This window comes from Manduca sexta, chromosome 28 (assembly GCF_014839805.1).
Source record: "Manduca sexta isolate Smith_Timp_Sample1 chromosome 28, JHU_Msex_v1.0, whole genome shotgun sequence".
Classification (NCBI taxonomy): domain Eukaryota; kingdom Metazoa; phylum Arthropoda; class Insecta; order Lepidoptera; family Sphingidae; genus Manduca; species Manduca sexta.
In genome coordinates this window covers 17,930,979-17,953,656 of record NC_051142.1, presented here as the reverse complement: position 1 = coordinate 17,953,656, position 22,678 = coordinate 17,930,979, and the positions used below count along the sequence as shown (strand labels likewise).

General features: G+C 37.7%; 4 protein-coding genes and 1 long non-coding RNA gene across 6 annotated transcripts; 2 read left to right on the top strand and 3 right to left on the bottom strand.

The window, feature by feature from the left end:
• The first annotated feature begins 181 nt into the window (after positions 1-181).
• On the top strand, positions 182-6,066 carry LOC115447041 (ets DNA-binding protein pokkuri). The gene is made up of 4 exons (XM_030173950.2): positions 182-381; positions 3,670-3,796; positions 4,068-4,222; positions 4,810-6,066. Exons 1-4 carry the CDS (start codon positions 379-381, stop codon positions 4,876-4,878), a joined length of 354 nt encoding a protein of 117 aa, XP_030029810.1. The 5' UTR covers positions 182-378; the 3' UTR covers positions 4,879-6,066.
• Positions 6,067-6,647: 581 nt separating this feature from the next.
• LOC115447042 lies at positions 6,648-7,463 on the bottom strand. Of its 2 annotated transcripts, none has more exons than XM_037444895.1 (2): positions 7,318-7,463; positions 6,648-6,908 (listed from the first exon to the last, which is right to left on the bottom strand). In XM_037444895.1, the coding sequence occupies exons 1-2, from the start codon at positions 7,349-7,351 to the stop codon at positions 6,673-6,675; spliced, it is 270 nt and encodes an 89-aa protein (XP_037300792.1). In that variant the 5' UTR covers positions 7,352-7,463; the 3' UTR covers positions 6,648-6,672. The 2 variants fall into 2 exon arrangements, with proteins under 2 accessions (XP_037300792.1, XP_030029811.1); XM_030173951.2 differs by having other exon boundaries at positions 7,276-7,456.
• Positions 7,464-8,158: 695 nt separating this feature from the next.
• Positions 8,159-10,106, bottom strand: LOC115447046. Its single transcript, XR_003938973.2, has 2 exons — positions 9,753-10,106; positions 8,159-8,319 (listed from the first exon to the last, which is right to left on the bottom strand). It is a non-coding gene; the product is annotated as an uncharacterized LOC115447046 (long non-coding RNA).
• A 176-nt stretch (positions 10,107-10,282) lies between these two features.
• On the bottom strand, positions 10,283-16,823 carry LOC115447021 (sorting and assembly machinery component 50 homolog). Its single transcript, XM_037444636.1, has 13 exons — positions 16,751-16,823; positions 15,764-15,877; positions 15,279-15,401; positions 14,592-14,687; positions 14,313-14,397; positions 13,780-13,909; positions 13,401-13,506; positions 13,187-13,274; positions 12,723-12,904; positions 12,297-12,449; positions 11,872-11,992; positions 11,516-11,701; positions 10,283-10,412 (listed from the first exon to the last, which is right to left on the bottom strand). Exons 1-12 carry the CDS (start codon positions 16,769-16,771, stop codon positions 11,517-11,519), a joined length of 1,404 nt encoding a protein of 467 aa, XP_037300533.1. The 5' UTR covers positions 16,772-16,823; the 3' UTR covers positions 10,283-10,412; position 11,516.
• A 735-nt stretch (positions 16,824-17,558) lies between these two features.
• LOC115447020 (tRNA pseudouridine synthase Pus10) lies at positions 17,559-22,674 on the top strand. Its single transcript, XM_030173908.2, has 11 exons — positions 17,559-17,813; positions 18,755-18,966; positions 19,338-19,447; positions 19,569-19,708; positions 19,949-20,175; positions 20,456-20,569; positions 20,969-21,071; positions 21,279-21,385; positions 21,699-21,795; positions 22,059-22,248; positions 22,488-22,674. The coding sequence occupies exons 1-11, from the start codon at positions 17,679-17,681 to the stop codon at positions 22,661-22,663; spliced, it is 1,611 nt and encodes a 536-aa protein (XP_030029768.2). The 5' UTR covers positions 17,559-17,678; the 3' UTR covers positions 22,664-22,674.
• Positions 22,675-22,678: the final 4 nt, after the last annotated feature.

The window sequence follows — 22,678 nt, the reverse complement described above, 5'->3', positions numbered from 1 at the left end:
ACAGTTCTAACCATAGGAAGAAGGCGCATGCGCGAACGGTCATCCCTGTTTTCGAGTAACCTTCCCGCCATTTTATCCATAGATCAATTTAAACCTTTGATAGTTGTTATAAGGGTTCATTTTCAACGTTATGGTGGAAAGTTTAAAACATTTTGAAGTTACAAATAGTTCGTAGACATCTGCATTCATTCATAGCTTCAAATTAGTTTGCCCAGCTCATTCGGACGCCAGTTGCGAAATAGCATTCGCGGTGGAAGCACGTCTAAAAATAAAGCACATTTATTTCGAAATTTACGTGTAGTGTTTATAAAAGGATATTTGTTTTGTGTTTGTGGTATTGTGAAGGAAGAGGATTTGGCGGCGTGTGCCCTTACTTAGATGGTAAGTTGCAAACATTTCTGGAATAAACACATATGACATAAGAAAATACTTAAAAAATCATTCATAATATATCGTACAATAATATATTTTATAAATAAATATAACTTTTACACTTTAATTTTCTTTCGGGTATTTATTTTAATGAAATGTTTATGTTTGCACGTGCCCCTTTTTTTCAACAAATATTTTCCACAGTATTATTTTTAAAAACATGCAGCAATAATAAATTTTCAGTTCCTTTAATTACGTTATGCCCTATATCGCCACTTGAACTCATGACCCTTTCTCACTTAGCCGGCTGCGTGCGAACTGGTGTTGGACTAAGTACCAACCAACATCATTTTATATCATATCATTCATAAAAAAGAAATATTTTAAATCAAGAATGTACCGCCGTAATTTAAAGTTTGTCAAATTAAAGAAGATAATATAATTGGCGCTAAAAGATATTTTTATTGTTATATATTTTTTTATATCCGCACAATTCACCAACAAATTAAAAAGAATATATTAAAAATAATATTTTTATAAAATATAATTTCAATTAAAATACTTACACGTACAGATGGCTGTCTTTCATAAGTAAGTATGTACGTACCTAATATTTACAATTACATGTAAATATACCCTATTTTTATTAAAAATACGAGTAAGACTTCTATATTATAATAACACCAGGTACTTATTACTCGTGATTTTGCTCGCGTGAAGTTTTCGTTACAAAGCGCCCTACTAACTGTACTGCGTCAGCACCATCTATCTATTTAAGGATATCTATTGTATTCCAAGGCAACTAATCACCTGGATAAAAAGTAGCCTATATAATTCAGTCCATGGTCTGTCCGTGTGAAACATTTCATCTGAATCCGTTCAGCTGTTTCTGAGTTTACATGTCTTCTAACAAACATACAAAAATCCAATTTCCACAAACTTTTGCCTTTATAATATTAGTAGATATTAGTAGGTCTTTTATGTCTTAGAAGACATGAAAGTAGGTAGTGCATTTTTATCTACGTCAGTTTGATCCTTCGAGCTAGATACCTACACCTACTAATTCTAATCTAGATAGTCATTAAATATATTTCCCAAGATGCGTTTCTCACGGCCCAAGAAAGGAAGTGGAAATCTCACGGAATTCTAATTACCCATTGTTAGAGTGTTCTAGTGTTACTCGGTAGCCATTTTTCCCGCGCTCTTACCGACTACAATGGCGGGAAACGGGGACGTTAATTATGAGAATTGTTGGTCGTTATTGCTGTGTTGACTGCGAGGTTTCTGGGCCTTTCTTTGTTTTAATTTATCACCTTATTAGTTTTGCGATAAAACACGTAGATTGTGGCGTAGTAGGAGATATATTTGACCCTATTAGGGAAATAAAATTCTATTGGGTACACGTAACTAAGTACTAAAAAAAATATTAAAACTTCAAAAAGCTTAGCAATGGTCATAAGTCAATTGTGAGGACAACAGACCAAAAAAGGAATATTAAAAGCCGTTGATCCTTAGAGCTTGCGTACGGCAATGAGTAAGACAGCCCCTTAATAGACAAGTATCCATACTGTTTGTTTTACTTCTATTCATGTGGTCTTCAATTCTAACTGCCGCATTAGTATGATATTGATATTATAAATTAAGCGCGCTATTTTCCTTTACAACTCATATTGAAAACGACTCGCTTGATTGATGGTAACCGCCTACTTTACCACTTGTAAATAAATACTATGTCATAAAATAAAATCAAACACACACACTCAGGCTTTTCATCGCCGAAGGGGAAGGCAGAGATGCAATTGGTGCATTCACTTTCCGATGAGATAAAAGGCGACCCCCATCCTTATATCGGGCACAAATTTTATACTCTGGGCTGATAAGAGAAAAATCCAATATAATTTGCATGACCTGTGAATGTTTTTATCAGTTAAAACTTAACTAAACGAAACTATTTGTAAGTAAGAAGCTTACTTATATCAAATCACAGTTAAATCAAAATACTTAACAGTTACAGCATAACATGCCTCAAAAATCTTTCATGAATCGAACTCCAACACCAGCGACGGTAACAACTAAGCCACTCATCAGTTGACCAAATTTAAGGGATGCATTAACAATAAAAAACACAAACCGGAAGCGCCGCCGCCGTCTTCCCTCCGTCCATTATCGGCCGCATCCTGCGTGTAAAAGGACTGTTGTCGTTGGTTTTCATCCGGCATAGACAATGCTACATCCTCTTTTTTATTGACCACAATGTTTGGCTTCTGGATAAACATTTATAGATCATAGTGTGACTTTTATGATGTAGACTTGTTGGTTTGTCTACAGTATAAGCGTCCAGTTAAAGGCAATTAATAACAGTACTGCTCCTGTATTAAATATTGACCTACTGTTGGACACGGGCCTCTTCTACTACCAATATTATTTGAGATTTCCAATGTGTCAAAGAAAATTGGCACGAAATGATTAACAAGGTAGAGTCGAAAATCCATAATATGATTCTTCCACCTTACATATTGTTAGTGACGTAAGTGTTGAAATGGTGATCACTTGCCATCGCATCAACCACTTCGTTTGCCAGTTTTATAAAAGAGCACTTACGTAGACGTATCAAAAACATCCCGGGAAACGAACCTGCGAACTCGCTTGTCGCCATACCGCAAACCTACACTGTTTATAATGCTGTTGTACATCAAATCAACTGTTCGAAACCGCATTATTAATGATGATCCTAGAACATGACATAAGTATTTACGTAGCCCATTGTAGCGGGTTTTACACCTTCTTTACCGCGGTCGTTATCCGGGCGGAAACAAATATCCTACCGCCAGTATTCAGTCGTATCCTTGTTCAGATAAAAAAACGGAATTCGTCCATCGGTCGCCGGAAACGTGACAAAAGCGCGGGAAATGTCAACAACGTTCCAAATGCGAATCGTCCGGAAGTAGCATGCGGGTTGCTATTGTTGGCTGCACCGCCATTATGAACGGCCTTGGTACATAATGCCAACATAAGAATTAGTGTACAAAGCAACCGGTTGTTAGCTTGAATAGAGGCTAAAGGTCGTCAATTTTCTATATTATTGTTATGGAGACCTATATTTAAGGGTATTTTTCTATATATTTTATTACATGTCCTAGCAGGAAATACTTTCTCGGCCAATAATTTTAAATATACTCCTAATATCTATTGTATACAGCTTATATTAAATACTACCCACATAATCGAAGGGACTCAACTCCAGTCTTTTTTTACCAAAAGCAAGATTGGAAGGTAACATTATCTTTTCCTTTCCAGACCTATCTATCCCAGAGTCCCTACAAGATGCCGACTCAGGCCCGTTGCGACCGCGTGCCGCCAGCCCACGACACCAAGTGGGACGCGCTGGACTTGAGGGTGCTGCAGGAGGATGACCTACCATTAGGTAAGTTGATATGGACTAAGTTGGATTTAGACAATAATTATATTCCCCGGCATACTGCCGAATCTCGAGTAATGCTACCTCTGTCAGTGTTCGGCAAAATATTTGCACAACACAGTAACCCATAGTAGTATTTATCGAATAAAAAAAGTTATATTAACAAAAAGGCCCATTCTAAGATTACCAAAATAATTCCACTTTTATGCTATAACAGCAACATACATCAATTTGAAAATTACCCCTTCAGCTTTTGTAATAATACGCTTCCCAACAGATCCTCGAACCTGGTGTCGCGCGGACGTGGGCACGTGGGTGTCCCGGCGCGGCGGGCTCCCCGAGCGGTTCCCTATGAACGGGAAGGCGCTGTGCCTCATGTCCAAGGACATGTTCGCCAGTCGAGTGCCGCATAATGGACATGCCTTGCACCAGGTGAGACACTAGGATTAAAATCAATAGATAGAATAATAAAACAAATTAAAATAATACATACCTACATATGCCCACATTTTGTAACCTTACATATTATAAAATAAAGACCTCTATCGAGTTTGTCTGTCAGAACGAGATAAACTCAAAAACTCACAATTTTTATGCAGTGAATTAAGTATATAGTAGGATTTTTAACCACAAAAAACTCATTCACGCGGGCAAAGCTGCGAGCAAAACCTAGCATATTATAAATAAAGAATATTTTATCTATGAAATTATCAAGATAGCAAAATCTTGATAATTTCATAGATAAAACATTTACAAATACTAAGGAAAATAGTTAATTTCCAATATCAAAGAAAATAAACGTTAGTTTGTTTTCATTTAGAATACTTACCTACTTACATATTTGTTCTGTAAAGTTATTGAGTGACAAAAGAGGAACAATAAATAATTATAATAATTACGTTGTCCGTATATGGTAGTCGGTTAAGCATTGTGCGAACAACAAACTTCTCGCGTCACTCAGTTGTATCTAAATGTAATAACAAATGTTTGTGTTAAATAAGAATATTATATTGTTTCAGGATTTTAGACGAAGATTAGCAAAGGCATTAGCTCTACAGGACCTTATTGAGAAGATGTCCAGAAACTGATCAGGAATGTCTTTTAAAATGAAGCCATCACCCAACTTTGGCACTGAAACTGGATACCAGCTCTTATAACTGAGGCGCGCTCAAGATCCTACACAAAATCAACCTGATATGAGAACTCTAGCATAATACCCATTATTCCTAAATTATTGCAGTTTTGAACACTTTTTGGTACTAAAAGTTAGAACACACGTTTTGGGAGTTAGAATTAGGACGCCTATGTACAAATCAATAGAATACAGTCAAAAATGTTATTAATTTCTGGTCTTGGGGGATATGAGCCCCGAGTAATATTAAAATTAATTTTTCGCCGTCCGTAGGTAAATCAAAGATTAGATGTTTTCTTAGAAGAGAAGGCATGATTAAAAAAAAATCAAGATAGGTGCATATGTATTTTACTCAATTTAAACATTTTCGACTGTATTCTGTTTTTAGAAATTTAGTATTACAATCGCACTGTTTTTGTTAATTTAGACTAAGTTTTTTGACTTGTAATAAGAATGTTTGACTTAATGATTGGTGTAGGAAGAAATGCAAAGAATATGAAAACTGCACTTGCATAATAAATATATATAAAACATTGAATGCGTCCACGGATGAGAACATATTCTTATTACAAGACAAAATCGTTAATAGTGTATGTTCCTAATAATATAAGAATTAAGTAGCAATATTTTACACTTGAAAGTTCAGGGAAGACGTCATTTTTGTATTGTTAAGAATCATTAAAAACTTTAATATTCGATATGGGGAATCGTTACTCCCACTGACCCCCCGCTAACTTCCGCCCTGAATTTTGAAGTGAAACCTTTAAAAGTGGACTTACATGTCAGTATTACTTCGTTAAATACATAAATAAGTAATTTGAATGCGTAGGTACATATGCCTGTACTTGGAAATCTATGAACTCTAGTATCCACTCTAAGTTTAGTATTTTTTTAAAGAGTGTTGTCGGGTATTTCTAAGCATTTTAACATTAAGTAAACGGGACAAAACTGTGTGACAAAGATGAATACTGTTCGGCCAGCCGGAAGAATTGTCCAAAATAATTGATAGTATAACACTGTTGTTATAGTACTTATTGTCACTAGAGTAAGGTGCAACTGTAGACCCGGATCTACCGGCATGTCCGTCACACAGAATACCCAACATTGTACTTCTAGTCATTGTAAATAAATGTTAGTTGATAAATGTGTGTTTTATTGCGCTATCATGGCTCCATTATGCTAAAGGAATGAGGAATTGTAAATTCTGGATCGTCGTTCCGTTACACTCAGAATATGGTTTCATTCGGAATATGGTTTCTGTGTTCTAAATTTAAAATATTGTTTATATTGTTACTTGAATTACATAATATTTAATTATTTATTGAAGGTTTTTGGGAAAATAACGCACTTTGAAATAATTGTGCTATTCATATGGAGAATTAAAACAAAGCAGTTGAAGTGCTTCACTATGTAACGGACTCGAAGTCTCAAGTACATTATATAAGTTTTCTGTTTGGTCAATCGTGACCCAATCATATTTATAGCAACTTGTACGAAATTCCGAAACTATACGAGTCACAGATTATGCGTGCGATAAAATAAGTTTGTAATTAGTTCAAGAACACTGCTAGGTGGTATCCTATAGGTCTAACGAAATGTTGCGCCGACCCCAAATAGTTTCATTACAGTGAAATGACCAAGAGGGAAGTAATAACGACATTAAACCAAAGAATTCTGTTGATACCTAACTCTAGCACAATTGACTAAAATATTAAACTAAATTCATTTACACCATTATGTATCGTTTATTTCATTTCTTAGCCAACGCGTCTTTGAAAGCACTGGCGCCTGCCATCGCGGCGTTTAGTAAGCGCGTGCCTTGCTCTCCCAGCCTCTTGGTAAAGTCTTCTACGTTCTTCTTCTGTTCTGCTGCTAGTTTCGCCACTACTTCTTTAAATTTCTCTAGCTCAACGTTTTTAGCGTCTTTTACACCTTCAAATAGTTTTCTTGCCTTCTCCTCAGCTGCTGCTTCATCTATTAATTTCGCTGTAAATTATATGAATTATGATTCCAAACCGAACCTACCTTCGTTATTCGTACAGTGATATATACATAATTATCTTTATCGGGAAGTGTAATATACGACTAATAAATGTAAGGGATAAATTTTACAGTCGAAATAGATACTTATTATGTACACAAAAGATGTCTTCGCCAATATGCCGGCCAAATGATCCCAAATGAACTATTATAAACGTTTTCACTATAGATAGGCACGGTATACTAATCAGGTATCTATATCGTGTAATATAAATTATCTTTCTGGAAGTATAATCGACCATGTAGATGTAAGCAGTAAATGTAACATTATATATCGTGCACAACCCTCTTCTAGCCATTTATATTTACTTACAATCTTTCATCCATTTTATAAGACTGTCTACACTATTATTACCGTCTCTTTTCAATTTCTCAAAAGCCTCTTCCATCTTAAAGATCTAGAAAATTACATGAACATTAATTGAAAATATGTCAAAACAATTTTTGTGACAAATCGAGGTGGTTGTAAAATCCATAATCAATATGATCGTAATCTAGAATGTTGCAGTGTTTGCAAAGAGGTTAAAATAATACTCTAGGTAGTAATAGATTAAAAATTAGGGTACGAATGTATATCAAAACGACTAAACCACAGCGCTTTACGACGAAACGGCCAACTCACATCGTTTCGAATCACCTACAAACTTGCTTTACCAGTACACTAGATAAATGAGGAGTCTTTCTAGCAACAAAATGTATAATGAAAAGCTTTTATAAATTGTAACATGGCCTGTCATATTTTATCTCATATAACAGAAGATAGGACCGCGTGGCATCTTTATATTTATAATATCAGCCCTGTATTACCTATATACTGTGCCACTACTGGGAACGGGCCTACTCTATTACTGGCCTAGTGCGGGTTATTGGACTTCATACACTCTCAAAATTCTTAAAGAGAACTTCTCAGATATGCAGGTTTCGTCACGATGTTTTCCTTCACCGTTAAGGTAAGGGATAATTCACAAAGAATACACACATCATGTCAGAGGTTTGTGCCATTGGGATTTGAATGTACGGATCTTCGTTTCGGCAGTCTGTTTCACACCAAACTAGGCTATCGCTGCTTTTTTATTAGATATAACTAGAAATTGAAAAACTTGGTATTTGTTCAAATACTTTTACACAGTTACAATATTATACCTACCTATAATAAACTGCTGTAAACATTACATTCCCAGAATAAAACAACTAAATTTAGGAGTCAAAAGCAGCTCTTATTTCATCAATAACAATATTTTTCACAGTTTCGAATTTCCGTATGAACTCTGTCGAATCTTTCCTCGCGTGCCGTGATAGTATTCCTACGAGTTGTATGAATTGTACGAGAGATAAATCTTCTTTGTTTGGATTTATTCTGAAAACAATTATTTTGTTTGAACAGTCGTAATAAGATATTAATAAGGGAACTTCAGATTTTTTAAATTTCTTGTGATAAAGTATGGTGAATGTATTTTTTTAGTTGTATGTTTACAATTTTGTGTAACTTTCCCGTCTGCCAAAGAGAATTATAATGTATATGGAAACCCGTGTGCAATACAACCAATCGACGCACGACCAGCCATGAATGCTGTCACATCTTGCTTCCCACTCTCCATGGCAACTCGGTGGTCAAAAAACGGTGGCCCTTTATAAAAACATAAATTAAAATAATTAGCCCACTAAGGCCCTCAAAAATGTTCAACTAAATATAATCCGCCAATAAACGTATAAGATGTGTGCAAGTGCACTGTTTTGTTTACCATAATATATTTGAGAGATTGACTTTGTATTTGGTCATACTATATTATACTAGCTTTTGCCCGCGGCTCCGCCCGCGTTAGAAAGTTTTTCAGGCTAAAGTTTTCCGTTATAAAATGTTCTTCCCAGGGTCTCAGACCGTCTCCATACCAAATTTCATCTTAATACGTTGGGTAGTTTTTGAGTTTAACACGTTCAGGCAGACAGATGCAGCGGGGGACTTTGTTTTATAATATATTTTTTAGAACTTTTTAAGTGGAACAATCCCGTCATACATCATTGTTGCATAACTTTAACCGTTTACGCAGCGCACGCAACAGAAGCCCTCAAAACTAATAATTTTCCCCGTTTTTGCAACATGTTTCATTACTGCTCCGCTCCTATTGGTCATAACGTGATGATATATAGCCTATAGCACTCCAGGAACAAAGGGCTATCCAACACAAAAAGATTTTTCAGTTCAAACCGGTAGTTTCTGAGATTAGCCATTACTGCTCCGCTCCTATTGGTCATAGCGTGATGATATATAGCCTATAGCGGTCCACAAATAAAGGGCTATCCAACACAAAACGAATTTTTCAGTTGAAACCGTTAGTTCCTGAGATTAGCCATTACTGCTCCGCTAATATTGGTCATAGCGTGATGATATATAACTTTGAGCACTCCACAAATAAAGGACTATTCAACACAAAAATATTTTTTCAGCTCGAATCGGTAGTTCCTGAGATTAGCCATTACTGCTCCGCTCCTATTGGGTATAGCGTGATGATATATAGCCTATAGCACTCCACGAACAAAGGGCTATCCAATGCAAAAAGAATTTTTCGGGTTGGACCGGTAGTTCCTGAGATTAGCGCGTTCAAACAAACAAACAAACAAACAAACTCTTCAGCTTTATATAATAGTATAGATATGACGATTAGCGTTTACTGAGATATTGTGAAATAGGCCCTATGAATCATTCTTTACCTTAATTCTATTAGCTAACAATTTATATGTGTCAAATCTGTCCACGTGTACTATCGTCTCGTATTTTAGTATGTTGCTTACCTAACGTACGATCTCTCATACAATTCTTCATCGATTAGTTGACCATCAATAATACCGCACTCCGCGAACCATTTGTAGACGACGTCATACTTAGCCCCGCTCCCTCCGCTCGCTGCTGTTAGCACTGTGTGGATTTCTTCCAAACTCATAGGTTGCTGTTAGGTTATGTTATTAAAAATAATTTTCATAATATAAATCACATAGGCTATGGAGTGACTTTTACTATTATTTGTAATGCTCACGGGTGTAGACAGTTTTTAATTCAGAAGGGGGAAAGGGATTGCTTATTTTGATCTAGAGGAGGATATGACGGATATATCAATTATAATTTAACACAAGTAAAAAAGGATGTATTTGCGTTGAATCCAGGGTAAGTTGCTGCTCTCCGTTCCATCCTCCCTACGTCCATGGTTTCATTAATTCTCTCACGCCTTAAATCTTTAAGATGATAGACAGGGGCATAACCTAATAACAAATTTTAATCTCAGTCGAAGTTACAATTTTATTTTAATAATAAATGAAAAACCTTATTAAAACTAAAGGCAGTATATTTCAATCAATACTATAGCCCGTGATATAACAATATACAACAGAACATTTACAATTTGTACGACGTACCAGTACTAATATAACAGATAAATTAAGCCTTCTCGTCTGTACCTGAAACAACAAGAGTCAAATTATAAGCTCGTAAGGGCTATGGTTGAGAGTATAGTGCAGTGTAGTGCAGTACAGTGCAGTACTCACGTCACAGGAAGTGCGCGCCGACGCCGAGCTGCAGGCCGTGCGCGCGCGCGTCGCCGTGGCGCGCCCGCAGCGGCCACACGTAGTTGAGAGTATAGTGCAGTGTAGTGCAGTACAGTGCAGTACTCACGTCACAGGAAGTGCGCGCCGACGCCGAGCTGCAGGCCGTGCGCGCGCGCGTCGCCGTGGCGCGCCCGCAGCGGCCACACGTAGTTGAGAGTATAGTGCAGTGTAGTGCAGTACAGTGCAGTACTCACGTCACAGGAAGTGCGCGCCGACGCCGAGCTGCAGGCCGTGCGCGCGCGCGTCGCCGTGGCGCGCCCGCAGCGGCCACACGTAGTTGAGAGTATAGTGCAGTGTAGTGCAGTACAGTGCAGTACTCACGTCACAGGAAGTGCGCGCCGACGCCGAGCTGCAGGCCGTGCGCGCGCGCGTCGCCGTGGCGCGCCCGCAGCGGCCACACGTAGTTGAGAGTATAGTGCAGTGTAGTGCAGTACAGTGCAGTACTCACGTCACAGGAAGTGCGCGCCGACGCCGAGCTGCAGGCCGTGCGCGCGCGCGTCGCCGTGGCGCGCCCGCAGCGGCCACACGTAGTTGAGAGTATAGTGCAGTGTAGTGCAGTACAGTGCAGTACTCACGTCACAGGAAGTGCGCGCCGACGCCGAGCTGCAGGCCGTGCGCGCGCGCGTCGCCGTGGCGCGCCCGCAGCGGCCACACGTAGTTGAGAGTATAGTGCAGTGTAGTGCAGTACAGTGCAGTACTCACGTCACAGGAAGTGCGCGCCGACGCCGAGCTGCAGGCCGTGCGCGCGCGCGTCGCCGTGGCGCGCCCGCAGCGGCCACACGTAGTTGAGAGTATAGTGCAGTGTAGTGCAGTACAGTGCAGTACTCACGTCACAGGAAGTGCGCGCCGACGCCGAGCTGCAGGCCGTGCGCGCGCGCGTCGCCGTGGCGCGCCCGCAGCGGCCACACGTAGTTGAGAGTATAGTGCAGTGTAGTGCAGTACAGTGCAGTACTCACGTCACAGGAAGTGCGCGCCGACGCCGAGCTGCAGGCCGTGCGCGCGCGCGTCGCCGTGGCGCGCCCGCAGCGGCCACACGTAGTTGAGCTCGACGCGCGCCACGCGCCCGAGCCGCAGCGCCGCGCCCGCGCCGCACGACACGCGCGCCGCCCGCAGCGACTCCAGCGCCGCCAGCCCGCCCTCTTCTGCGCAACCACACACTCGCACTCAATAATACCCAATCCAACCTCACTAGCGTTAAATGACATTTCTATCGGATTCATTTACACTTAAATACCAACTCATAACATTGATTTAGTAATAAATATCATTATGTACCACAAAAAATTTGTAAAACAATAAAATACCAACTCACCAGGCATGGACAAACATCCAGCGTTAACGAAGAAATGGGACCTAAACAGAGAGCCTAGTCCGGTCTTGTTTTGTTGGAAGGGCAGCGGTGCGTATATATGCAGTCCGGATGCCCAGTACATCTGCAACATATGCATCAAACGGTCACGCACAGTACTCACCTGACACCAAAATAGGTAATTAATGTTATTGACTTGAAGTTGACAAAAACAACCCAATTTTATATTATGTTGAAATTGGTCACGAAAAAAGAAATTAATTAAAAATCTGCTATGGGGCATAATGTAGCGACATTTACTTATACTTTTAAAGTTAATGTTGTCATTACAAAAAAAAATATTGTATAATTAACTACAACTTAGGTTCCTTTATTTTCCTAGTCAGGCTATAAATGAAAAATATCAATACCATTTATTACTCCCTTACCTTCCCCCCAGTGGCCTGTCCGTCACTATGCGGCCCTACGCCTCGCTGCTGGAACCCGCGCAGCGTGGTGGGACCGCCCAGGTAGAAGTGGTCGGGCAGCTCCGTGCCGAACATGTCGTGCAGGACTCCCGCCGCGCCTGATAGTTGGAGTACCTGGTGAACGGATACTTGGATTTGAAAAGGACTGAAACTCACTCTGGGCCAAATATTCCGGTTTCCAATTAAAAAAACAAAAACGCCTTTTATCTATTACAATCGACTTGTATACAGGTCTTAGAGGGTAAAAAATCCAATCATAAAAAAAAAATACGAAAATTCTGTCGGTACTCCGGTTCGAAGGACCAAACTTACACATGACAAAAAAATGGAAACCTCTTCCTTATAATCAAGACTTAAATTACTTAGATCTAATTCATGAGTTCTGACCACGGCGTCCATGATGGTGAAGTTGGCCTGCGCGTGCACATCGGTCTTAAGATGCGCGACGCCGCCGCCCAGACCCGCCAGCTCGCTCGTGAACTGCACCCACGTGCCGCGCGTCGGGAATATCGCCTCGTCGCGGTGGTCCACCGACACTATGTGACGCAGGATCGACTTCATTTGAGGACCTGCAAGAGAACAGAGTAAGAAATATAATACTCATAGTGATGAAACAATAACCGAGATGCATGTCTTTACTAGATACATGGATCAACGTATCAATCACGTCTAATGGTCGGCCGGTTTTTTAGTCAGTTGACCAGTACTCAGAAGCACATCGTTCAGTCTATCAATCGTCATATTATAATCAGTCAGATCTATGGTTTAACACCAGTTAGTTAATTAGTCAATTGTTTGTCTAGTTAATTAATTTATCAGCCAGTGATTTAATTTAAGAATCATGTACTCACCGCTACTCTCACGGACCTTGAAGCTTGTAGTCTTGCTGAGTACTGACGTGTCACGAACCATTCCTTCCCATTGTAGGTTGTGTTTCGTCTGGAAATAACATAACATTTTTATAAAATTAATAACGAGACAAGACGTGCCACAGTTCTTAATTCAGTTAGGGTGTTGCTAAGAAATTTCTTCAGGCGTTTATCATCTAGCCCGTATTGTACTTACTGCGGGCGAGGTGTTGAAGGCGAGGTCTAGCAGCACGCCGCGATCCAGGAGTCGGTACCCGGACCACGGGTACTCGTGGTTCTGCTGGTACACTGACGCTGACACTCTGCACACAATTAAAATAAAAAAATACTAGTTCGGTATGTTTGGAATTTATAGTTTCGCATATTGATGAATTAGTAAATTGGCAGCTAGGAAGACTTGTTTTTGGTGCAATAGTAGATTAGTACGTTGGTATATTAGTACTTTAGTAGATTGATTCTTTGGTAGATTAGTATTTTTTTATTGGTTTCAGAAAAGTTACAGCTAATGTTTTAATTATAGATTAAAAGATCAGTTCTGTTACTGAGTGAGTTAGTGTAGTGTGCAGTGTACATACACGGGCACCAGCGGCTTGTGAGGGAAGGGCTTGGTGGCGGTGAGGCTGAAGTTGGAGGTGCTGCGGTACCCCACGCTGTACTCCGCCTGCACGCGCTCGCCGCGACCCAACACGTTCGGCATCTTCATACCTGCCATACAGAATAACTTGCTTCAAGATAATATGCTTGCTTAATCCATAGGATATAGTTTTTTATTGACGAAAAGGGGAAATTTCTAATGATTTCTTATGTTTCCACGACAGTTCTACATTGAAATAAAAGTATTTTACGGATTTTTCCCGATTATATGTTTTAATATTTACTCCCGATGTTTCAAAGGTTTTGCAGCACTTCAATCCGCTACACAACTACAAAGTGCTTTTCATTTAAATGTTTAGTTTTATTTCAATAGAAGTTGCTAAGTGCACCCACAACTTGTTGATTTATAGAATGGCAGCCCAGCAACCCAGATCTGCTGTGCTGTACGACCATAAGGGGGCCTCTAAAATGAAGTTAGGAAACATTTGTATGTACAAAGAGGTTTGTGACATACCTACAACCAGGTTCCCTTCGTTCTCGCTGACGGTGGTGTTGATGCCGCCTACGATACGAGACAACTCTTTCACTTGGAATGTCACCTGCAAAGTCCCAAGTAATGAAAAAAATTCTTTAAATATTTTTGTTCAATTTAAACTGAAATGGGTATTTTCTAATAAGCCATACAATTTCACATTCGAAATAAGATTTTCTTTTTTTAAAAATCATATTACTGTATAAGAAACATGTTAATCAGAATATTGTTCTGTTTTAATAGTGATTAATGTGATCTCACTTCAAGCCCCTCAGGAGTGGAGCCAGGTCCCGAGGACACGTCGATGAACACGCCGATGTCGCGGAAACAACCCATCGAGTCCAGCGCGCGACGTACCTGCAACAAACCAAGTGTGTCCTCAAACTCTTACATGGTCGAAGCGATGATAGCGAATTATATCATTTAATATTAATTATGATATAGATGTGACATTACAACTGGTAAACTGAAAACATTAAATTATTCCAATTGGGATGTTTGTAGAAACTATGTATAAATGTAAATATTGTGTTTCTTGTTTGTGCTGGTATAAATACGTCATCTGTTGTACACAACACATAAATCAACAGAAGCTAGATAATGCAATGCAAAAATATTTAAATAGCAATTTTTTCAGATACAATAGTAACTTAGGATAGGAAATGTGAAATATTTATATAAAATATTGTGCATACAGAACACTTTTTCCATTTGATTTGTTAAGATATGGCACCTTTATACTTTTTGAAATATCATTGGGTCAAATATTATGTTTAAGATACCGGTATATTTAATTTTCTATATTCTGATGTGGCTGAGAAATTGTATGAGCAATGGTTCAAATTTTTTTTTCCTATTCATATACTCTTTCTTGTAAATCAAGTTCAAAATTCTATGTATATAGCCACTAAGCTCATAGGAATACGAAACATCATGTCTGCGACTTGCCTTGTGCGCTCTCAATATGACGTCCTCGAAATCTGTCGCCTGAAACAGGTCGTCGACGGTGCTTCGTATGATGTCGTCTTTAGTTCGGCTCAGCCCGTCCACATGAACGCGGTCCACACGTGCCTGCAAGGAATACGCAAATTTACATTACAGCCTGTAATTTGGATTACATTCAATTCATACAATAATAATGGGTAGGTATTTAAGAAGTTTTAAAAACATTAAGTTACCAACATGTAAATAATTACTAGAAAAATTATGTGCATTAAAAATTGTCAAGAGAATTGGTTCTATAGAGCAATTAGGCAAGAGTGGAGGGTAACAATTATGACACCTTGGATAATCTTGCTAAGACTTAAGAGTAACACTGGTAATTCTGTAGAGTATGTGGCTATATGCAATCTTTGATTCATGAATAAACTATAATAAACCTTATTTAGTATTAATAAAAGCTTAATACTAAATACAGTTTAGGAGATACTCACTCTAACTCCATCAAGTTTAATTGTAGGCTTTGGAATGGGCTCATCATCCAGCTCTATTGGTTCTTCAAATTCAAACAAACCTCCACCCACCTCTCCCATGCCACCCTGGTCGGCCTGGAATACAAATACAATCATTTCACCTCACACATAAGTTTTGTTTTGGTATTAACTAAGAAAGTTTTTACAATGCTCAGTAAAGGCTATTTTCAATAAACAATCTCAATCGCTTTCTTGATCTATCTCAAAAATGGACCAATTAGAAAAAAAGATTTTTTGACATGCTTATAAATAAGTTATTTTGATTGGTTTATTCTGAGAATCAGATTGAAGATTGATCCCAATGGACTATACTAAAAATGGCTGTAAAACAAATACTTATCCTAGTGTGGGTTTGAACATACAGTCTCTTAATTCAGAACTTTCTCCTTGCTATGAAGGAAAGCCTGCTCCATGCTCGGAAGGTATTATGCATACCAAATGGTTTGTTATTTATGGAAGAATACACAAATGCTGAATAGTTTTTGTGAGGCCTGGCTTATGTCTCCAATATGGTAGTGACAAATACATAGCGAAGTTTCTTTAGGCTATGGCAAAGTAACCACCATTAGTCTAATGATCAGTACATTCCAATTCAAACACCTTTCTAATCAGTGTGCATTTCTGGATAGTCGCCAAACTATATATGCCTGTATTAAACAGTCTACGTATGTTGTGTTTAGTGATATAAACTACCGATTCTACTATTTAAAGTAACTTGGGCCTTATTTAGAATCCCCAGAGAACTTGAATCGTCTGACAGTAAATTCGCAACCAATCACATAGAATGAATAACAAACTATTTTTGCGATTGTGCAATATAAGCGTCTATTTTACTGCATTTACTGAATATGGCATAATCACTTCAAAATAGCCTTATTCTTAGGAATTCGAAAATCCCTTGAATTTTTTCATATCGCATAACCTACCAAATTCTGATAAAAAAATTACCTTGGCGTGCACTGTGCCCATTTTTAATATAGTTTATTTAACAAAACCACCAAAAAGAATTAAAGAAAGATTTTTTTTTATAATAAAAATACAATAATTTATTTTGAATTACATAAAAATACGGACATTTGACATTGACATATGCAGGCTTTATCACGAATGGCAACATTTTATTGTAATAATTTCTAAATAATTTAGAATAAAATAATTTCATACATATTATCATAATGTCCATTATAATGTTTCATCGTAGCATAGCAAACATCTTTTTATCGAGTACTGCACTGTACATATATATTGATGCCTGGTGCCTATATTTTTATAAAATATCAGCTCGCATGATATCAGCTGATATAATATTTATATGGCAAACCCGAATAAACATTTCAATTTACGCAGTATATATTATGTATTTTATTATTAGACTTTTAAAAGCTTTATATGTTTAATTCTGAATTCTAAAGAAAAAATCGGTAACCATATTTAATAAACTATGTTTTGTATTAATTTCTGATTTTACCGTTCTGATCTCCAACATTTCAATATTTTGCAATGAGAAGAATTGGGCATTTGGAGAGGATGGATGATGGAGACTGACAAGAAGATAAGATATATGGGGAATGTGGATAGAAGAACCAGTAAGGGTCGACCGCACCAAACCTTCGAATGTCAGATATCTGACATTCTTAAAAGGCCAGGGCAAAAGTACCTGGAACTCTGCTTACCCCTAAGGCGTGATACTATGTATGTATGTGGATTTGTACTCTAACATAATATTTGACCATTTGATTTAATATTCGTATGATGTAACAATTATAAAATAAATTTACGATAAGTGTCAATTGGAACGTGTCTGTTGACAGTGACATTTATTTATTTTTGTAATTTTGTACCGTAATTTTACCACGCGTACTAAACATTGTTAAATATGTCGAAAGATATAAATCAAACAGATATAATCAATTTTTGTAAAGAACTAGGGTGCTGTAACGCGTGCTCTCTTCGCTATGCCGGCAATAAAAACCCTACGGCTTACGAAAATGCCAGTGAATTTGTACCTAAGGTAAGTATTCTATGAAACACTTTATTTTACAATATCTCCGTAATATAAAATTCTTATTTGTGTAAAGTTTCCGCGATAAAATAATAAATTAACATTTATAATACCGTAACAAATGTGTTAAGTGCAATAATTATTTGTAAACAAAAACATAACCCCCAATTTGTAGACGAGAGAAGTTTTCCGTATAACAAGGGCAGGAATATAAAATCATTAAAATTACCATATTATTATATCACAACTTTTGCTTCCTCTACCATATAATAATTTAAACAATATTAATTTAGTTACCTTACAAAGGCATCTTATTATCTTGATGATCCTTACAGGGTACTTAAGTTATGATCATCCAACCGACCTTGATTTTGACTGTCACTTGAACTAAAATAAACAACCTAATATAATACAGTTATTTTTAAAGCTGTCGCCCATACACCAAGGGTGTTTAGCATAGTGATACCTCTTTACTCCTCTGGCCTATGCACCCCTTATTCCAAATCTATTGTTACTACCTATTCATAGCCATCTAGTTACTATTAAGAATAGTAAGACACTTGTAACAGGAATATGTATGATCCAGCATGAAGGAAAATATTGTTATATTATTAAAATGTAATACCTTAATACTTATTTGTATCTATGCAAGCTACATAATGTTAAAAAGAATAAAATAATAAATCATTTTATTTTTAAGTTTGTATGATTTATTAAACCTTATAAATGAATTTTCATTATACTTTAAAGCCTCATAATATACTATCTTCTTGATATTCTCCAAAACCATAAATCACCATTGAGCTTGCTAGATTGTGTTATAATTATTATATAATATTTATATTTTTGTGTAATGTTATATTATTTCAATGCAGTACTTGCTATGAGTTGTAAAATACATATTTTTGGAACTTACGAATGAAACCGTTTTAACATACAAATTTGTACAGCAACAAGAAACCACAGACTCACAAAATGCAATACCTGCGGATCAACAAGCAACCAATGGTAGTGTAGATGCAAATACTGAAACTATAGATAATGATGAGCCAGCATGTAAAAAGCCTAAGCTGGATGTATGTATCAGCTGCTTGGGGATCCTGCAGGGGCGCTACTGGCTAGAGAGCATGGAAATGGTTAAGGATGTTTTGGAAAAGAAGCGGTAAGGTTTGCCATATCTTAAAGCAAAGTTTTTTATATCTTAAAGCACAATACCTTAGTCAGTAATAGGACTACTATTGAGACAAAGGTCCGCAGGTTCAAAACCTAAGGCATACACCTCTGAAGTTGATTGATTGTTGTTTGCTTTAAAGGTAAACATAAAACACTGTGAAGACATATTATGGACATAATAATTTCTGAGGTATGTGAATTCAGTGAACCTGCATTAGGGCAGAGTGGTGGCCTAAGGCTGAAACCCTCTCAGTCATAGGGGCCTAACCTAGCAATGGAACAGCATATAATATAGGGCTGGTATATTTTTTTTGCCTCAGTATTCATGAATTATATAAAAGAAAAATAAATTCCTTTCAGTTATGCATGCAAGACTTTTGCATGCGGTCTCTCGTCCCCGATATCGGCACTGCTTAGAGAGAAGGCTATTACACTAAGACTGGGTGATAAATTTAAAGATTATGATGGAAGTGAGTATTATTTATATTTGGTTCATTTAAAATATTGTCATTACTGAAATTGATTTTCCCATTGTTTGATGTGGATATCATGAAAAGAAATAAAACATTCTATATGTATTGTTCTTTACAGATTGTCTAACAGCCCTTAAGGAAGCTTGGAAATGGTCTTTTGCTTCAAAATTAGCTGAGCATGTATCAATGACTTTGGATTCTGGGGCTATATCACCTCTACTGGTCACCCTCAATATGGAATATCCACAAGACTTACAGGTAACCTATATTCTGTACACACACACAACGTTTTTATTTCTGGCTCATGAAGAAGAAAAGAAAGAAAATGATTTACATTATTGATGCTTTTATTTTCCCACTAATTTAGAATTTTATTTTTATTTTTGTTATATTTATTTGTTTATAAATCTTTCAGCTTGGACACTTTTAAATGTTGACTTGAAGCCCATATGTCGATAAGCTAATTCAATATGAAGGAAAGTATAACATTTATTTCAGGAATTAGAAATCCTCAAAACCCTTTCGCCAGCCCTATTCCAGTCACGCAGTAAGCAAAAACGGCGCTTCACGGTGGAGTTCACTAGACGGTCAGTCGAGCAAGCACTAGAGAATGTCACACATGAAGCACTTGAAGCGGTTGAAGGGAAGGGTTTGCCCGCGGTGGAGTCCGCCGCGAAATGCGTCAGTGTTGTGTGCGTGCATGCGCCAGGGTACTTGGGAGGCAGGTGAGCGGGTTGTGGAAAATGTTTACTTTGGGATACACTATAATATTTATCAGTGATCCTGTTATGATCCTTTTTGTGATGTAGAAAGCTTTCTTTTTTACATCAACAAAAAGTCTGTATATTTTTTAAAAAACACATACACATAGCCACTGATTCGCTCAAACGATAGGTAAGCACATACGTACTACGTATTACATACAAACATTTAATAAATTAATTCAACACACACTTTTTTCAACATTTATCAAATATATAGTTTTAAAAATTATTATTATTTCAGGTACATAAAGCTAAGTCGAGAGTTGCCGCAGACTCCTTGGCTGGTGAATGGCGTGCGCATGATGGAGTCCTCCGTTCAGGAAATCATATTTGAACCCATAGCAAAACTATATGAGTGAGTTTTGTGTATAAATATTATACTATGATGATGCCTGATATTTTTTTTGCCTTTGAAGAATTTAATGTACAGGTGTATACAACAGTAAGTATAATAGTACAGGAGCCCTGGTACACTTCATCGTTTATTACTATCAAGCTGATTTTCCTGAGTAGCTACCTTTTGACTAGACTCCCAAGTTTTTTTACTCACAAAAAATCAGCTTGATAGTAATAAACGATGAAAAGTGTACCAGGGCTCCTGTACTATAATGTAGACACATACAGGAAAATAAATTTGGAATTAATGGTTAAAACATTAAAGTATTACACTGCTAACTGTATTCACATTAATACAATAGCAGTGAACAAATATTGGACCTATAAATGTTTGTTGTATTTAGTCCATATATTGTAGAATGTCGCCAGAGGAGATGGAACACCGCATGAAGTTCATGTCGGCCGGGAGGGAAGACGTCGACGTCAGGTGCCTCGGGGACGGACGGCCCTTCGCAGTAGAGGTGACGTAAACATTGCAATTTAAAATTTGGGTCAACGCGACTGTGCGTTCCTGAAGTATAATAGTTGGTTACCTATAACTTAACGTAAGATCATAAATATATTATCAATAATGGAATAAAGAAATGAAATAAACATATTATAAATTTCCCAGTTACCATGTTTTACCGTGTGCGAATAAACGTAATTTTTGTAATTTTTCTATCTAGATCACAGATCCGCGCAGGGAGCCGAGTGAAGAAGAGTTGAGGCGCATTTGTGAAGAGATTTCCAAAGGAGGAAAAGTTGTTGTCAAAAGTCTTATACCGGTCACAAGGTAAGGATATTCTGATGTTTTTGTATGTTATTATATAGGTGCCCTAAAGGTGTCAGAAGGAAAGGAAGCTCTTTACATATCAAATAAAGAAAGAAATTTAATAACTATGTCATATAAGTTTTTGACTTCTTATATTCGCCACTTAGTTTTAGTCGCAACATCTTTTATATATATATTTAACATTGGATAAAATGTAATCACTGCACTGCCAAAATAAAAATAATAAATATAATATAGTGAAAAAAGTGATCCAATTTATTTTTGTAACATAAGATAGAATTACACCTCTTTCTCACCTGTATACATTTTGCAGGGAAGACTTGACAGAGCTGAAGAAAGGTGAAGAGACCAAATGTAAGACTTACGAAGCTCTGTGCATAAAGTTGGGACACGCTGACGGCGACAAAGTTGTAAGATTACTTTCATTAGTGTATATGGTCAGCTGGGAAATGTAGGCCTAGCTTCAATGTGAATAATTAAATTTTTGACATGTCACGATATTTCAAGGATATATTAGAGCATTGACAGATAGAGAAGATCATTCTTTATCCTTTGGATTTTTATTAACATAATAATATGAGATATCATAATATGTATTAATATTTTTGTATTGTATTTGCCGAATCTCTTGCGTAATTTGATTAGCCAAATATAACGTGTTTGTCATTTCCAGGCCAATGGTGACACTCCCATAGTAGTCACAGAACAGGATCTCCACAATATAAACACGTACAGAAACACCCCAGAGGGGGACGAAGCGAGGATACTGATCAAACAGAAGACCCCTATACGAGTGCTGCACCGGAGACCGCTGCTCACCAGGAGCAGGAGGATATACGACCTGGAAGCCACGGCCGTGCCAGGTATACCATTATATACCATGTATTACTTTTGGGTAGGAGTCTATTGAATACATGACTATGGGGGTAAATGTCTATAGTCTTGAATTTGAGTTTTTTGGGGGATGTCTATTTTTTATTGTTTATTTAGTGTAAGACATTGGGCTGGGAAAATAGCATTATTAGACTTATGTTTCAGAGATGTAGTTTAGTTGTAATTTTGGTGTTGATGATTACTGTAATGCACTCTTGTGTTGAGTCAGGTCACCCGCAGCTGTTCCGGCTGCGCGTCCGCACGGAGGCGGGCACGTACGTGAAGGAGTGGGTGCACTCGGAGCTGCGCCGCAGCCGCCCCGCGCTGCCGCACGCGCTGCGCGCCCGCGCCGACATACTGGCGCTCGACGTCGCCGTCGTGCATCTGCGCTGGCCTAATATATAACTTTATATCGATATT